The sequence below is a fragment of the Chinchilla lanigera genome, unplaced genomic scaffold (genome assembly GCF_000276665.1).
Source record: "Chinchilla lanigera isolate Chin_1 unplaced genomic scaffold, ChiLan1.0 scaffold00113, whole genome shotgun sequence".
In the NCBI taxonomy this organism is placed as follows: Eukaryota; Metazoa; Chordata; class Mammalia; order Rodentia; family Chinchillidae; genus Chinchilla; species Chinchilla lanigera.
Window position 1 is genome coordinate 1223356 of NW_004955514.1, and position 14931 is coordinate 1238286.

Below are 14931 nucleotides of genomic sequence, written 5' to 3' on the forward strand. Positions count from 1 at the left end.
CACTCACAAAACCCAAACAAAAAAACAACAAAGACACCCCTCACTGTTTATCAGTACCTCTCCTCACTGCTACCCCCAAGGACAATTTAACAATCCTGTAGTGCCAGGGAGCCTTCATTAACAGGGTTATTTATTGATTTATTTTTTGGTGCTGGAGGATGGACCCAGGGCCTTGAGGATGGGACAAGTGCTCTATCCTCTGCCTTTTTTTCAAATTTTATCTTGAGACAAGGTCTCCCAAGTTGCCCAGGTCAGCCTTGAATCTTTGAGTCCCCTGCTTTAACCTCCCAGGTGGCTGAGACCATGGTGTACCTAGCACCATGTCTGCCTGAATCAAAGTTTTTGCTTTAAATACATGATGACTATGGAAGGTCCTATAGCCATGTTACAACACCCTGAATTTAATAACTTAAACTTGATATGGTTAATATAACATATATTGCATATCTCAACTTCTTTCAGGTAAGGTGATAAGTAAGAAGGTTTAATTTACAGTTTTAATTTCTGCTCACAAAAAAGATGTCAATATTCTAGCAATGGTGATGACACCTCATTATTATAAATGTACTTTGAATAGTACTTTTTTTTAGTTTGAATAATACTTGATTGAAGAAATAATTCTTAGGTACAAGTGGGTCTATAGTCTATGTACAAATTTTCAACAGAGCAGGTTTATAGTCAAAGCTGAATTTAACAAATACTTTACTTCCTGACTTCTAAAAACAAATTATGGTAGCACTTCCTAAAAATGAACTAAAGTTAAAAGTAGGTGACACCAGTTCTTTTTTTCCCTTGTGTGTGATGAACTTCATGAAGCATTAATTCTTTTATTCTTTCTTTTTTTTGTCTTTTTGAGGCAGAGTCTTGCTATGGAGTTCAGGCTGGCCTTGAGCTCACTTTGTAGTTCAGGCTGGCCTTGAGCTCACTTTGTAGCTCAGGCTGGTATCGAACTCACAAGCATCCTCCTGCCTCAGCCTCCTGCTGCTGGGATTATAGGCATGTGCCACCATGCTCAGCATGAAGCATTAATTCTTATGGGACATTTGTTTCGGGACCAGACAACTTATGTGCTCTTCTTTCAAAGGCAGCTTGGCTGTCATTATTTCTAATTTTTTTTTGTCCTTTTCTTGGAATTTTTTTTTATCTTAAATTACTTATGATTGTGATTTCCAAATAAGTATGTGGGTGGATGGCCACACACACACATAGGTATGTAGAAAACTAATTTTTTTTTTAGTGCACGCTGGTCAGAGATGTGTTCTACTTGATATTCTTTGAAAGCTTTTCAGGATTTTTTGTAACCAAAAAGTGGCAATTTTGTTGTCTTTTTGAGACAGGGTCTTGCTATGCAGTACAGGTTGGTCTTTATCTCACTTTGTAGCCCAGGTTGGCCTTGAACTCACAACGATCCTCTTGCCTCAGCCTCCTGAGTGCTGGGATTACAGGCGTGCACCACCATGCCCAGCTCTGGTGGAGATATTTTATAAATGCACCACACGCCTTCTGCAGGTATAGATCTCCATTTTTGGGTCCAGGTTTCTATCCGTCTCTACTTAGTTGTGTAGCTGTCACCTGTCGGCTCTAGCTTGTCCATTTTGTTGCTGTAAGTGGAACCTGGCTCTGGCCCTTCTCATGTGGAGCCTTCAGTCCTGTTTCTCCAGCAGGAGCTGAGGCTGGCCTAGCCACCCACCGCCCAGCCTCACACTGCCCACCCACACACTGTCCCCCGAGCTCCATCCAACTGCAGAGCCAGGAGCCTGGCTGCTGCCAGAGGAGAGGGAGCAGAGGCTGCCCTGGGCTTGGCTGTAGCTGGCTTACCTGTATGGCGACACTGAGCAATAGCTGCTTGTGCAAAGTCCTTGATTTTCTTGTATTTCTGCAGAAAACTCTCCAAAAACTGGGCAGCTTCCTGAACCGTAACTCCAAGACAAGCAGCAAGACGCTCCTTCCCTGTAAGAGTCAGAAAGATGCATGATCAGAGTCTAGCCCTGCCCACACGGGTGAGTGGGGTACTGAGAGCATGAACCCCGGGGAGTGTGCAGGTGGTCAGAAACCAGCTGCCGGAGGCCTCTAGGACAATGAGGTGAGTCAGGGCCCCGATGGCACCCCTGGTCTTTTCTCACGAGTTAGGCGGGTGCTGCCTTTGGGCTTCACACACTGGGTGCTAGGTGCCATCCACCTGGACAGGGTCTGTTAAATACTTAAATTTTCAAATATGTTCACTGCCAGGTGCTGCAGGTGAAGCCACAGATGAAGCAGACTCAGTCCTTGGTTGGGGCGTGGCCAGCAGGAGACCTCACTGCAGAACTGGGGTGGGGTGGGAGAGGGGAACAGAGGAGGCAAATTTCTACGCTAAGTGGTGGCAGCATGGCACTAGAAGTTCCAGTGCTTACAACTGCTATTTTGGAACACATGCTGTTGGTCCAGATCAATCCTTTGCTCCTAGACGACCCAGCGTCCTTATGAAGAGCTCATAGAAAGGCCTCTGGCCCAGCACAGGGATGAGACCGCACAGGTTTGGGCCTTGTTCCAGCTGCTTTGCCCATGGGAGGTTCTATGCGGCCTTGAGAAAAGTTGCCTGAGCCACAGGAGACCATTTCTGCTCTGTGACTTGGGAGCAGTAGTCCTCGCCCCGGGGTCGCTGCGGGAACACCATGAGCCAAAGCACGTGAGGCTGCAGGCTCCTGCTTGCTACTCAATGTGGCCATTCCTTTTCACCTTCCCCATAAAGAGCCAGGGGAGCCCGTGCGTCCAGGCATGGGGTCCTTGCCTGATAGGAGGAGTGCAGGGAAAGCCCTGGGCTCCAGGGGATCCAGCATTGGAGAGAACCCCAGAGCTACCCTCCTGGGAGACCATCACCAGATCAGAGGAGGGCTTGCTGTCCGCTACCAACCCTTGGTCAACTTTTGGCCACATTAGAGTGTACCCCAGGGGTCTTCACATAGGATGGCCTGGAGACCATGGTCCACAGGTAGCAATATGAGGTCTGTAAAGACAAAGACACAACTCTGTCCTCTCAGATCTGGTCCTCTCTTCAGCCAGGCCAGTCTAGCCTCAGCCAGCTGAAGCTTCAGTAGTTCTGGAAAGTAATAACATTCAAGTCTTGGGACAGTGAGGAGTGGACATGAGCTTCTATTGTCTCGCCAGGAAAAGTGAAAAGTGGGGGTGGCTTGTTCTTCCAGGGCTTATCCTGGCAGAGAGGGTAAACTCTAGAGGCCTTGGTCTTCATGCCTCAGGCTGCCTAACTATTCAGAGCCATTTGACTGGAGAAGAAAAACCTCCAGAATTCCTTTCAAGGTTGTATCAAGACACCGCATGTTCTGCTACATTTTAATGCAATAATCCATTGATGACTCTTTCTATCAAAGTCCAAACACCACCTCTCAGCTACAGTACTGCAGTAGAAATGTCTGTGGGCTTCTGAAAGGAATCAGATGGTGGTGAAACCCTTGGCCAGGTCAGCCAGATGGGACTTGGAGTGGTTTTTCTTAGCCATGTCTTTTCTCACCTCAATTTGCTGTTAAACTCATCTGGAATATTTTAAACTTCGGACAATGTAGTTTTCAGTTTTAGAATTTCCACTTGGCTGTTTTTATTTGTGGAAGTTTTCTTTCTCTTTATTATGTGTTTTCCTTTTCATCCTTGAGCAGCTCTGAAACTATCCGCTGATTCCAATGTTGGGGTCATCTCAGGATCTGCTTCCTGAGATCGGCATCTCAGGATCTGCCTTTTCTCTTGAGCATGACAGCTGGCCTGTTTGTCCTTATGTTTAGGAATTCTTGATTGTATTTTGGACACTGTAAATATGTTACAGAAACTTTGGACTCTGTTGTATTCTTCTGAAGAGTACTGTTTTTTTTTTTTTGTTTGTTTGTTTACTTTGAGGTTAACTTTACTAAAATCTTCATATTCTGTCTGCAGTAGACAGCTGACGAAATCTTAGACCAGTCTTTGTGGTCTGAGCTGGGCCGTTCAGATTCTCCTCCATTCGTGTCCAGTTAGGGGCCAGAATTTAGGCTTCTCCCCTGGCTCTCTCTTTACTTTTCTCCTCGCTGTCCAGATTTTCTAGCTGCCCCAGACACTGTTTTCTGGCCCCGGCTAGGGAGGCTGTGGGTTTCTATTGGAGTTCTCACCTCTGCAGCATAGACTGAGTCTTGCCTTCAAGTGCAGAGCTGTAAATGAGAAGCTCACTCTTGGCCTTGTCCTTCTTGCAAGTGTCAACCAACCTCATTTCTCTTTGCTTTTTGTTATCTTCCAATGCTTTCACGTAGCTTAAAATTTGTTTATGCAGTTTATAGATATCTGTGGCTGGGTTGGTCTGATGGGAGCCCATTGGGCATTATGAGAGGTTACACCTCTTCTAGTATTTATGACTAACAGTGAGTTCTTTTCTTTTTTTTTTGGTACCTTCCAGAAGGTCAATTGTACTGCTCAGCCTCCTCATTGCTGGGACCAATGCCTGACACCCACCGCCTAAAAGAGGAGACATGTATCTGGCTCACGGTTTCTGAACCATCATCCATAGTTAGCTCCAAGGCAGGAGCATCACAGTGGAAGGGTGTGGTGGAGGATGTTGCGTACCTCGTGGCAGCTGGGAAGCAGAGTGGCTTGGAAAGAGCACCAGAGTAAAGGGCTAGGAATCAGACAGAGTACACAGGGTCAGACCTCTATGACCCACCCAGACCCATGCAGAAGCATGCTTCACTAATTTGCTAGGCGTTTCCTAATCCAGTCAATTTGACAATCACAATAAATGTTTACAATTATATCCTTTGTGCATGTGCGTACACATGTGATGCACGTGTGCATGAGTTTGAGCACTTGTGTCTTAGAGTTAACTTTGGATAGATATCTTCACTCTCTTTTCTCCAAGTGCCACCCCACACATATTGCTCATTTGTACTCTCAGTTCTGTCTTAGCGATGAGCAAGTGCCTGACCCGCAGTAGGCCCCAGGAGTGCTGTGCAGTAGACCCTGACAGACCTGCATAGCCCAGGTGTCGCTGCTCTGGGCAGAATCCTGGGCTCATGGGCTCTGTGTGTATGCTGGATATGATCCTCAGGCTCCTTGCCCACTAGATGCAGTGTTGGGTTCACCCTTGTCTCTGCAGACAGAGGTGAGCCCCTTGGGAGTGGGCTCTGAGCCCTTGTCCACAGAGCTCCTGGCGCAGGGCACACACTCAGTAAGCACTACTGATGGTGTGACTGGACATGGAGCACGCTGAGGAAGTACTGGGAAGACTCAGTGTCAGGCTGACTCTAAGAAAGAAGGAGCTCAGCCAGCCCAGGGTGGAGAAGGATCCGTGAGCTGCGGAGGTGCGCTGTAAGTAGACAGATGGTGACTTCAGCCACCTGCAGGAGAGGATGTGGGCTGCAAGCCAGCCCGGGGTCAAGGCCCAGACAACAACATATGGGGTGCACGAGTCTGAGGTGCTGTGGGGCCAGGCCTGCTCCACAGCTTGCAGGGGCCAAGCATTGCACCCACTTTGCAGTACCTTTGCAGTACCTTGTTTGCTTGTCTTACAGCTGGTCCTCACAGTGGTTGAGGAACTGATTTTCCCAAGACACTGGTGGCCCAGCATCTCCATCAGTAGTGGCTAGGTTGCTCAGAGCTGGTTTTTTGAAAATGCATGAGGCACACCTTTGGGAGCTGCCTGGCCACTGTCTTGGCATCAGCCTTCTTGAGGGTCCCCAGAAGCCCGGGAACCTGGTGAGTTCACTTGCACCCTCCACCCCGCTCATCCATAGGTTCTGGTCTCAAACAAGGGAGAACAAGGCACAGCCTAAGCCAGGCGCACACAAGTGCTAATTCCAGCTGTCAGGCGGGTGGAACAATGAGGGTAGCAGAGACAGAGCCTTAGGGTAGGCGCCCCTGTCACCATCCAGGCTAAAAGTAGCCAAATTACCCTCTTCGCTGGCAGCACAGCTAGTGACTCACTGCTTATTTACACAGCAGCTCTACTCCTCTCCAGAAAACAAAGCAAATGCTGCAGAAGGAGCCCATTGGACGGACAGGAGGCCACCTTTCTCTGAGGAGCAGAGATGTGGAGAGGAGAGATGACGGTCCTCCTGGGCTCGGGTACAGGGGGAGGAAATGGGCCAGGTGACTGATGACAGTAGTAAGTGTCCCCATTGTCCCTGCCGAGCTCACCTCCTGACCTGTTCTCCAGACACTATGCCCACAATCAGAATGTTCTCAGAGTTTGGCGACTCTGTGCCTTCTCTGCCAGGTGTGAGCGAGCAGAGCAGAAGGGTCCTGCCACCTGCCCTGAGCACATGAGCTCTACCAGGCTGGGGCCCACAGGCCAGAGGGAGCCAGACACTGAGCGAGGTAGGTGCCTCCCCAGGCGAAGCTCGCTCGAGGTCCCAGCCCCAGTCAGCATCCTGCAGCAGCCTGCAGGGGACCTGGCCACGACACGCCTGCCCCCACAGACACTGTAGCAGTGAAAGCGTGCTGTTTTAAGTCTTGAAGATGTGGCAACTTGAACGGTAATGAACACTGGCTGAGAGGGGCTCGCTGAATGCAGATCTGACTCAAGCAGGGAGTTCTGTGCACACGCAGGGAGGTATCCTGAGAGGAAAGGGGAAAGCAAAGCTCTGAGGCTCCAGGAGGGGCGCCCAGGATGCACCCCGGGGCTGTGCAGGCATGGAGACTGCACACGCTGTCCTCTCGGGCTGCTGCGTGTTTGCCCTGAGGTTTACACAGGCCACTGTGTGGTTTTGCTGGAATGTTCAGAGGTCTCCATGGCGGGGAGGTGAATCCTCTTCTCAGGGCCTGTGTACAAGCCCCACAGCTCCAAGCCGCATCAACCAAAGGGACAAGGAGCTCACTGAGGCCTGCAGCAGCAGACAGACCACTCCTCAAGGAATGGGCAATCTGGCACCACTTGGGCATGACCAGCTCAGTCAGGGTAGGAAGGAAGGAGGAGTGGAAGGGGCAGAGGCTGCTCTGCTGGGTCCTGGGGAGGGGGAAAAGAGATGGGGACAATGGCCCAGGCCACTGGCCTCCAGCTGCACAGTCTGGCCTTCTCTCTGCCCTTGAGGCTAGACCCTTTCTTGGAAGGCCCTGCCTTCTGTAGCGGGGCTGGCTCTGGCTGCTGGCGCAGCTGGAGAGTTCTGCTCTGAGGCAGATGCATGTGAGCGGAGATGCAAGAACAGCCCAGACAGAGTCCATCATGGGGGCTTTAACACTGCCAGGCCAGCTGTGTGCATCTAGAAGGGCCTCTGAGCATCACAGTGATGTCTGGGATGATGGTGTGATGTGTGCGTGGGGGGCCTGCTCATCCTGAAAGTGTCGCCCATGACATGGAGTCGGGCATGGGAAGTGGCCTGACTAGTGTCTGGTGACACAAATGTCCCCAGAGTGCTTGTGTAGTCGAACCCAGCACTCACAGAATGCTTTCTCTGCAGCATGGTCACACAGAAGCCTGTGGTCCTCGGCTGATAGGTAACCCCAAGACCTCAGCCCCTGCCAGGCCCACCTGCTCCGTAGACCACAGAGTACACCACCTTCTTGGTCTGCTCTCTGTCTGCTGGCATCACGTGCTCTACGGGAATGTTCCTCCTGCACAGAAATACAGCGTCATCAGACACAGTTGGCCCGGTCTGCAGGGGAGACAGTGGGTCTGAGCCCTGTGGACCTGCCATGTCCCCTCACTGTTCCGAGCCAGATGGAGAGATAAGAGATAACCTGTTGCCACTTGGGTGGAGAAACAAGTGATAACTGTAGCGCCCTGCTGCTCCAGGGCCTGTCACACACTGGCGTGAAGGCCAGCCCCATGTTCTGCATGTCACAAGTCAAAGTTGAAAACTGCCCACTCTGAGGGACATCCATCCAGCACCAGCGGGCCTGTTCCCATGCTGGGATGATTGGCTGCCAGAGGGGTGAATTGGCTTCTGGTCCTTCCCAGTGTCCCACAGGACTGGACAAGCAACCTCTGCCTCCAGCCCTAACCTTACTGCAGGCATGGGGCGAGCTGCCTGGGGTTACAGCACTCAGATGGAATAAAGATCAGCTCTATGTCTGACCCACAGCAGTCTCCAAAGAATACAACCAAGAGAGCTGAAAAGCAGAGGGCATTGCAAATACCACTGAGCCATGCCCACCTGCGTGGCACCACTCCCCCCGACAGTCCTATGTTTGGGTACTGCCTCCTGCCAGCCACATTTACAAACATCCTTAGCATCTATACCAGGCCTGCCCATTGGGCTGGGCACAGAGTGTCAGGAGCCAACAGAGAAACAAGAAAGCCTCCCAGTCTTTGTGACTGGCTCTGTAAGCATGTGTGGTGGGTGTTCTTAATTTCTTAGCCACCCTGTTCCCAACTCTGCCTTAGCCTTCACTTCCTTCATGCCCTGAGCCTTGTTTTTTTTTTTTTTTTTTTGGTATCGGGAATTGAACTCAGGACCTTGTGCTTGCCAGGCAGGCGCTTATGCCACTGAGCTAAATCCCTGGCCCTTTATGCCCCGAGCCTTGAGACATCTCCAGGTGAAAACTAAAAGTCTTTTTAGGACTTTTCTGAATGTGAAAGCTGCCCTGGGCATGCATGAGGCCCCCTAGCCTTCTTCATAGACAAGGTGCTTTTGAGTCTTTCTCTGCAGCTTTTCCTGCCCAGCTGTCATTGCTCTGTTGTTTGCCTGAGCTACATCTTTGCCGGAGTGAATGCCGGTTGTCAGTCTTTTGACATTTCCCAGTGGGTCGATGTTGTTCTTCAGACAACCCCAGGCAAGTGAGAACACAGCACTCGCTTCTTTGTGCAGGAGGAAGCTCTGCTCCCTCTGAACCAGTGGCAGGGCCCAGAGACAGAAGCACACGGCCAGCACAGGGGCAGAGTGGGGCAAGCAAAACACACAAAGCTCCCCTACCACTCTCAAGGTGCCTTTTCTTGACTGAGATTTGCCACCAGGGGAAATGTCCACTCTCCAGAGCTCTGAGAAGGTTGGCTCCGGGAACTTAGGTGGACTTTGGGGTGGCTGCAGACGACAGGGCTGGGCTGCAGAGCTGCATCCACCTCCACCTTCATTTTCAGGGATGCCTTGCACACCATCAGTTTTCACCTTCCGATTTCTAAGCACCACAGCATTTCTCGTTTTCCCCTTTTCTTGCTGTGTCCAGTGATTTTGCCCAATTGTTTATCTCACCTTAAACTTGGCTTTGTTAAGAGCTGTACTTAGAGAAGAAGCAGTGTCAAGATACATCAATGCCGAGAACAACACATGCCAGCTCCTAGGTCATACTCCTTGCCCCACTCTGCACCTTCATTTTGGAAATCCCATACATGCTCTGAAGCTGTTGACACTTGTGCTCAGAAATCCCTGAAACCCCCAAACCAACCAAGCAACTGACCAACTCACTAACCAACCCGCCAACCCACCAACCGAGAAGGGCTTCCACTGTGACCCTCCAGGGGCACTGCAACGAGAGCAGGTGGTCTCTCTAGCGACAGCTAGAAGAGGGAAGGGGCATCTGGAGCAGGCTCTGTCCTCTCCACCACACCATGCAGGTGACCTCGACCTACCCTGACTGCGATGTCCCGGGCTAGACCACTGTCTGGGGAGGTGACATTGAAACCTCCCAGAACCTGCTTCACAGAGAACCAGACTGACAGATCCAAGCAACCAAATAAGCAGACACTGCGGATATGCATCAGACAGTATACTCTGATGGCAGAGAATGAGCTTTCTTCTCAGTACCTAGGACACTACTCGTAATAAGTGAGCTTATATTAAGATAACACGGAAAACATAAAAAATGTGCATAAAGTAGATCTATTAAAATAATACTTTCTGATCACATGGCAATAAAATTAGAAATTAAAAAACAAAAAGAGCCCTTCCATCAGGAAGTAAACCAAAAGGAGTACAACAAAAATTAAAACATTTCTATCAACCACCTTTGGTGTGAGGGGAAATACAGAGATCACAATTTCCCATGAAAATACTACATACCAGCACCGGTGAGGAAGTTTGATAGCCCCAAATACCTCTATTAATAAAAACAAGAATAGGTTTACATTTTCAATTTTAGAAGGAAGGAAAAGATCAAGGAAGTACATTGAAAGAACCTCAAAGGAAGGGAATGACAAAACTAGAGTAAAGGTAGGAGCCGAAACTAAGGAGGTACAAAACAGAAAAGTAGTAGATCCAACGAATAAATAAAATTCTGGTTCTTATACAAAACAAAATAGACAAACCATTAGCAAATTCCCTAAGAAATGAGAAAACACAAATATATAATCTGAGAAACAACAAAGGAAAGTAACTACTGTTAGGAAAGAAGTAAAAAAAAAAAAAAAAAAACCTAAATGATTATTTTGTGGCACTCTGTAAAATAAATTTGAAATCCTAGATTAGATGGACAAGGCCTAATACAGTTCTAAAAATTGACCTCAGGCAGGTGAAAGTTAAGGATAGGAATATCTATAGAAAAACAGAAAATGTTTAGGGAACTAACCCACAAAACACCAGATAAGATGGTTTTTCAGGGGATTCTATCAAACCCTTAGCTACGTAAATTATTTCAGAGCCTAAGCAATGAAGAGAAACTTCCAAGTTTCTTTTATCAGTCAAGTATAGCAATTACATCTAACCACGGCTCAGAGAGGATAAAGGAGATATAAGAAAGACTGTTAAGGTGTGAAAGGTGGAAAGGGTCAAAGAACCCAGCACCCACTGGGATGTGAAAGAGGTACTGAAGTATACTGGACTGCAATGAGTTATGATATATGTTTTGCTTTTTTTGTTTTGTTTTGTTTTCTTCCAGTACTGGGAATTGAACTCACGACCTTGCACTTGCCAGGCAGGCCCTGTGCCACTGAGCTAAATTCCCAGCCCCACTTTTGTTTTTTGAGACAGGATCTCTCTGTGTAGTTCAGATTGGCTTTGCACTCATTATGTAGCCCAGGTTGGACTCAAACTTACAGTGATCCTCCTGCCTCAGCCTCCAAGTTCTGGGATTACAGGTGTGCACCACTACACCCAGCTGAGTTAATGATTCATGATATATTCTATAGAGCAATCATTAATAGAATATGAAAAATGCAGGGTGAGTTGGGGCATGACTGTAATCCCAGCACTTACGGAGGCTGAGGCAGGTGGAGTACAAGTTTAAGTCTTGTCTTAGAAAGACTCTGTCTCAAAAAAAAAAAAAAAACCAAACAAACAAATAAGTAGGGCCAGGGATGTAGCTCAATGGTAGAGTGTCCTTGGGTTTGAGCCCTCAATATTGCTAAAAAAAAAAAGAATATGAAAAGAGTGCAAAGCCAAAAGCTTAGAGAGTGCTAATCCAAAGGAAGGAAGAGGAGAAAATGGCAAGTAAGACAGATAACACATAAAAATAGGACAATGACAGGTTTTAAAAACCAAGTAGTTACACTAAATGTAGAAGGACAAATCTCCAGTTAAAAGAATATGATAGCTGTATCAGCTGGCCCATGCCTATAAACCCAGCTACTCAGAAGGCTGAGGCAGGAGGATTGCAAGTTTGAGGTCAGCCTGGGCAACTTAGTGAGACTATTACAACTTGTATCTTGACGTCCCTCCAAAGCCTCATGCAATCACTGGGGCAGCTTTCTGGAGGTGGCTGGATCTAGGGTGTGTGATGCTGGGATTGATTCATGGTGTGATGCTAGATTAAGGCTGCCACCCCAGGTGTGAGTGCTCCCTGCCCTAAGGGTGGGTAGCCTGGACAGGATAGGAGGTACAGAAAGAGGGTCACTGCTTGCCACTTGTTGCTTGCTGCCTTCTGTCTTCTTTCCACCATGAACTGTTCTCTGTGCCACCCCTCTGCCAGGCCTCCCTGCCTTGGAACCAGCTGACTACAAACCGAAACCTCTACGAACTGTGAGCCACATAAACCTTTCTTCCTTTACCTTTGGGCGTTGGGTATCTTGTCTCAGCAAGGAGAAAAGTAACTAAGACAGAGACCCTGTGTCAAAATAAAAAAGGATTGGAGATGTAGCTCAGGGACAAAGAGCTTGCCTGGCACGTGTGAGGCTCTGTGTTCAGTGAGGAAGGGGCAAGAAAAGGGCAGGAAGAAAATTAAGAACGGAGTGGAGGAGGCGAAGGTTACGATAGCCGGACTGGGCCAATGCCAGACTCCACTATACGCCGTGTACAAAAGACCCACCTTAAACGTGAGGTACAGAGAAGCTAGAGAGGTAAGAGGGTGGGGAAAATACACCACGCAAACTCTCACCAAGGAAAGTTTGTTTAGCTTATGTCAGAAGAAAATAGTTGTAAATTATTTTTGCCTAATAATACAGAAAAAAATATTGACAGAATCAAAAGGGGAACTATACCAATCCTCAGTCATAAAGGAAACATTTTTTATGTGTATTGGGAATCAAACCCAGTGCCTTGCATAGGCTAGGCGAGTGTTCTGCCCCGACTGCATCCCCTGCTCCCTTCATGGGAGTCTTTAACCTGACTCTAAGAGCTAATAGAATAAGGATGTGAAAGTTAATAGAGGGCTGGGGATATAGCCCAGCGCCACAAGCACCTGCTTGGCAAACACAAGGTACTGAGTTTGATTCCTGCTAACAACAAAAAAAAGTTAATAGAAACATGAAAGATGTGGGCAACACATTAAAAAAAACCTACCAAGCTGCGTGTGGTGGCACACACCTGTAATCTCAGCACTCAGGAGGTTGAGGCAGGAGGACTGTTGTGAGTTTGAGACTAGCCTGAGCTACAAAGTGAGCCTAAGGCCAGCCTGAATTGCATAGTGAGACCCTGTATCAAAAAGAGCAAAAAAAAAAAAAAAAAGAATAAAATAAAAATAAAAAATCTGCCAGACTTTACATATACAGAATTCTGTACCTAACAATGACCTTCATGATTAAATGCACAAACTTGTCCTCATGCTAATCCATAAAGCAATTTTAAACACATCTCAAAAGGTCAAAATTCTACAAAGAATGTTCTGTGTCAAAAGTGGAATTAAACTAGAAATTATCACCTTTATCAAAAGCAACAAAAACTAAAACATCCCATGTATCTGGAAATTAAACACTGTGCTTCTAAATAAGCCTTGGGTCAAGGAAGAAATCCTTAGGGGAATTTAAAAAGACTTTGAAAAAAATACTTCGAGCTGAATGATAGTGAAAATAGGCAGTACAGAATTTAGGGACTGCAGCTTGTCTTAGTTCTACATTGCTTTAATAAAATACTTGAGGCTGAGTACTTTACAAAGAAAGGTTTATTGGTTCATGATTCGGACCAGAAGCTCCACACAGCATGGCACCGGCGTCCTTGTGAGGAGTCCTCTGGCTTCATCACGACATGCCAGGAAATGGAAAGGAAACCAGATGTGTGCAGCGGGACCAGCACTTGGTGTGGCCCCACTCTGTAACAATCTGCTCTGCAGAGATCTAACTCACTTGTCAAAACCAATGTGAGCCATTCCCAGGGCGGGCCCGCATCACTCACTCACTTCCGGCAAGGCCTCAGCTCTTAGAGTTCCGGCACTCAACACGGCACACTGCAGACCATGGACCTTGGAGGACAAACCACATTCCACATAGAAGAGCTGCAGCCATGCTTGGAAAACTATGATCTTATATCCACATTAGAAATGAAGAAAGAGTGAAAATTAATGATCTAGGCCTGGGGATATAGCTCAGTGGCACAAGCACCTGCCTGGCAAGCACAAGGTCCCAAGTTCAATTCCCCATATCAAAAAAAAAAAAAAAGAAAATTAAAGATCCAAATATCCATCACAGATAGAAAATGAAAGGACAACATAAATCTTGAGGAAGTAGGAAAAAACAGAAAAATGAATGTGATAGAAAGCAAATGAGACTTAACAAAGATATTTGACTCCTTGAAAGGATTAACACAATCTATAAATCCCTAGCAAAGCTGAATGAGAATGAAGAGAAACCTCAAACTACTGATACCAGGGATGAAAGGGAGTGTCATCCCCACAGACCCCACAGCACTAAGACAAATTACAGGCTAACACGAGCCAGGTCACCATGGTTCACAATAACAGTAATCACCTTAACCACCAATTAAGAGAAAGGGACTTACAGATTGGATTTAAATTCTTCAACATTAGTATAAAAAGACACAGAACGTTGAAAGTCAAAGGATAGGAAAAGATACACTAAGCAAATAGTCTCCATAAGAAACCCTACTGTTGATGAAATTGAGTTTAAATGAAGAAAAAGTCATTAGGGACAAATAAGGAAATTTTGTACTGTTGAAAGAAACAGTAAAACAAAGATATTGCCATCAAAACACCTAATTTATGCTTAAAAGCATTTTAAAAACCCTTACAGAATGATAGAAAGAAAGCATTGTAATTGGAGAGTCTAACATAGTCTTCTCAGAAACCTGGAGATCAAGCAAACAAATCAGAGAAAAATAACTGAAGAAAGCACATCATAAGGTGCAGCTGTCAGAATTCCGCAACCAAGACACCAAGGAAGGGGATTGACTCAGCCATAGGGCGGGTTTGTTAAACACCCGCGGATGGAGCAGGGGCAGCTTAGTGGTGGAAAATGTGCTAAGCATGTGCAAGGCCCTGGGTTCCATTCCCAGGACCAGAACCACAAAGGGTCTGTATTACATAGATTATCTTCTTAACTGTACGTTTATTTATTATTATCTTCTTAACACTACGTTTATTTTTAAAATTTCACCTTATTTTTATTAGCACATGTTTGCAGTACATCCTGTTCACATTCCTTGTGTAGAGTGGGTGATGTACACGACACATCCTAATTCCTCTCCTCAGCCTCTTACCCTCTCTGCCCTCCTTCCTCCCTCCATCTCTTGATCCCCTTCTCATGTGAGAAAGATCTATCTTCCTACTCCTTATCATCTATCTTTTATTTTTTCTTGTTTTGAGGGATCTCCAAACTGATTCCTATAGTGGTTTTACTAGTTTACATTCCTACCAACAATGTAGAAGGACTCCTTTTTTTCC

At 47.0% G+C, this 14931-nt stretch overlaps 1 protein-coding gene across 6 annotated transcripts in view; it reads right to left on the reverse strand.

Moving 5' to 3' along the window:
* Poln (polymerase (DNA directed) nu) overlaps positions 1–14931 on the reverse strand; it is a 127306-nt gene that overhangs the window by 8489 nt on the left and 103886 nt on the right. For 5 of the 6 annotated variants that reach the window (XM_013506824.1, XM_013506823.1, XM_013506826.1 and 2 more), the window contains 2 exons: positions 7481–7563; positions 1819–1950 (listed from right to left, as the gene is read on the reverse strand). In XM_013506824.1, coding sequence (XP_013362278.1) covers positions 1819–1950; positions 7481–7563 — 215 coding nt within the window. Of the gene's footprint in view, positions 1–1818; positions 1951–4827; positions 6571–7480; positions 7564–14931 lie in introns of those variants that run through there. The other variant, XM_013506829.1, reaches the window with a different exon arrangement.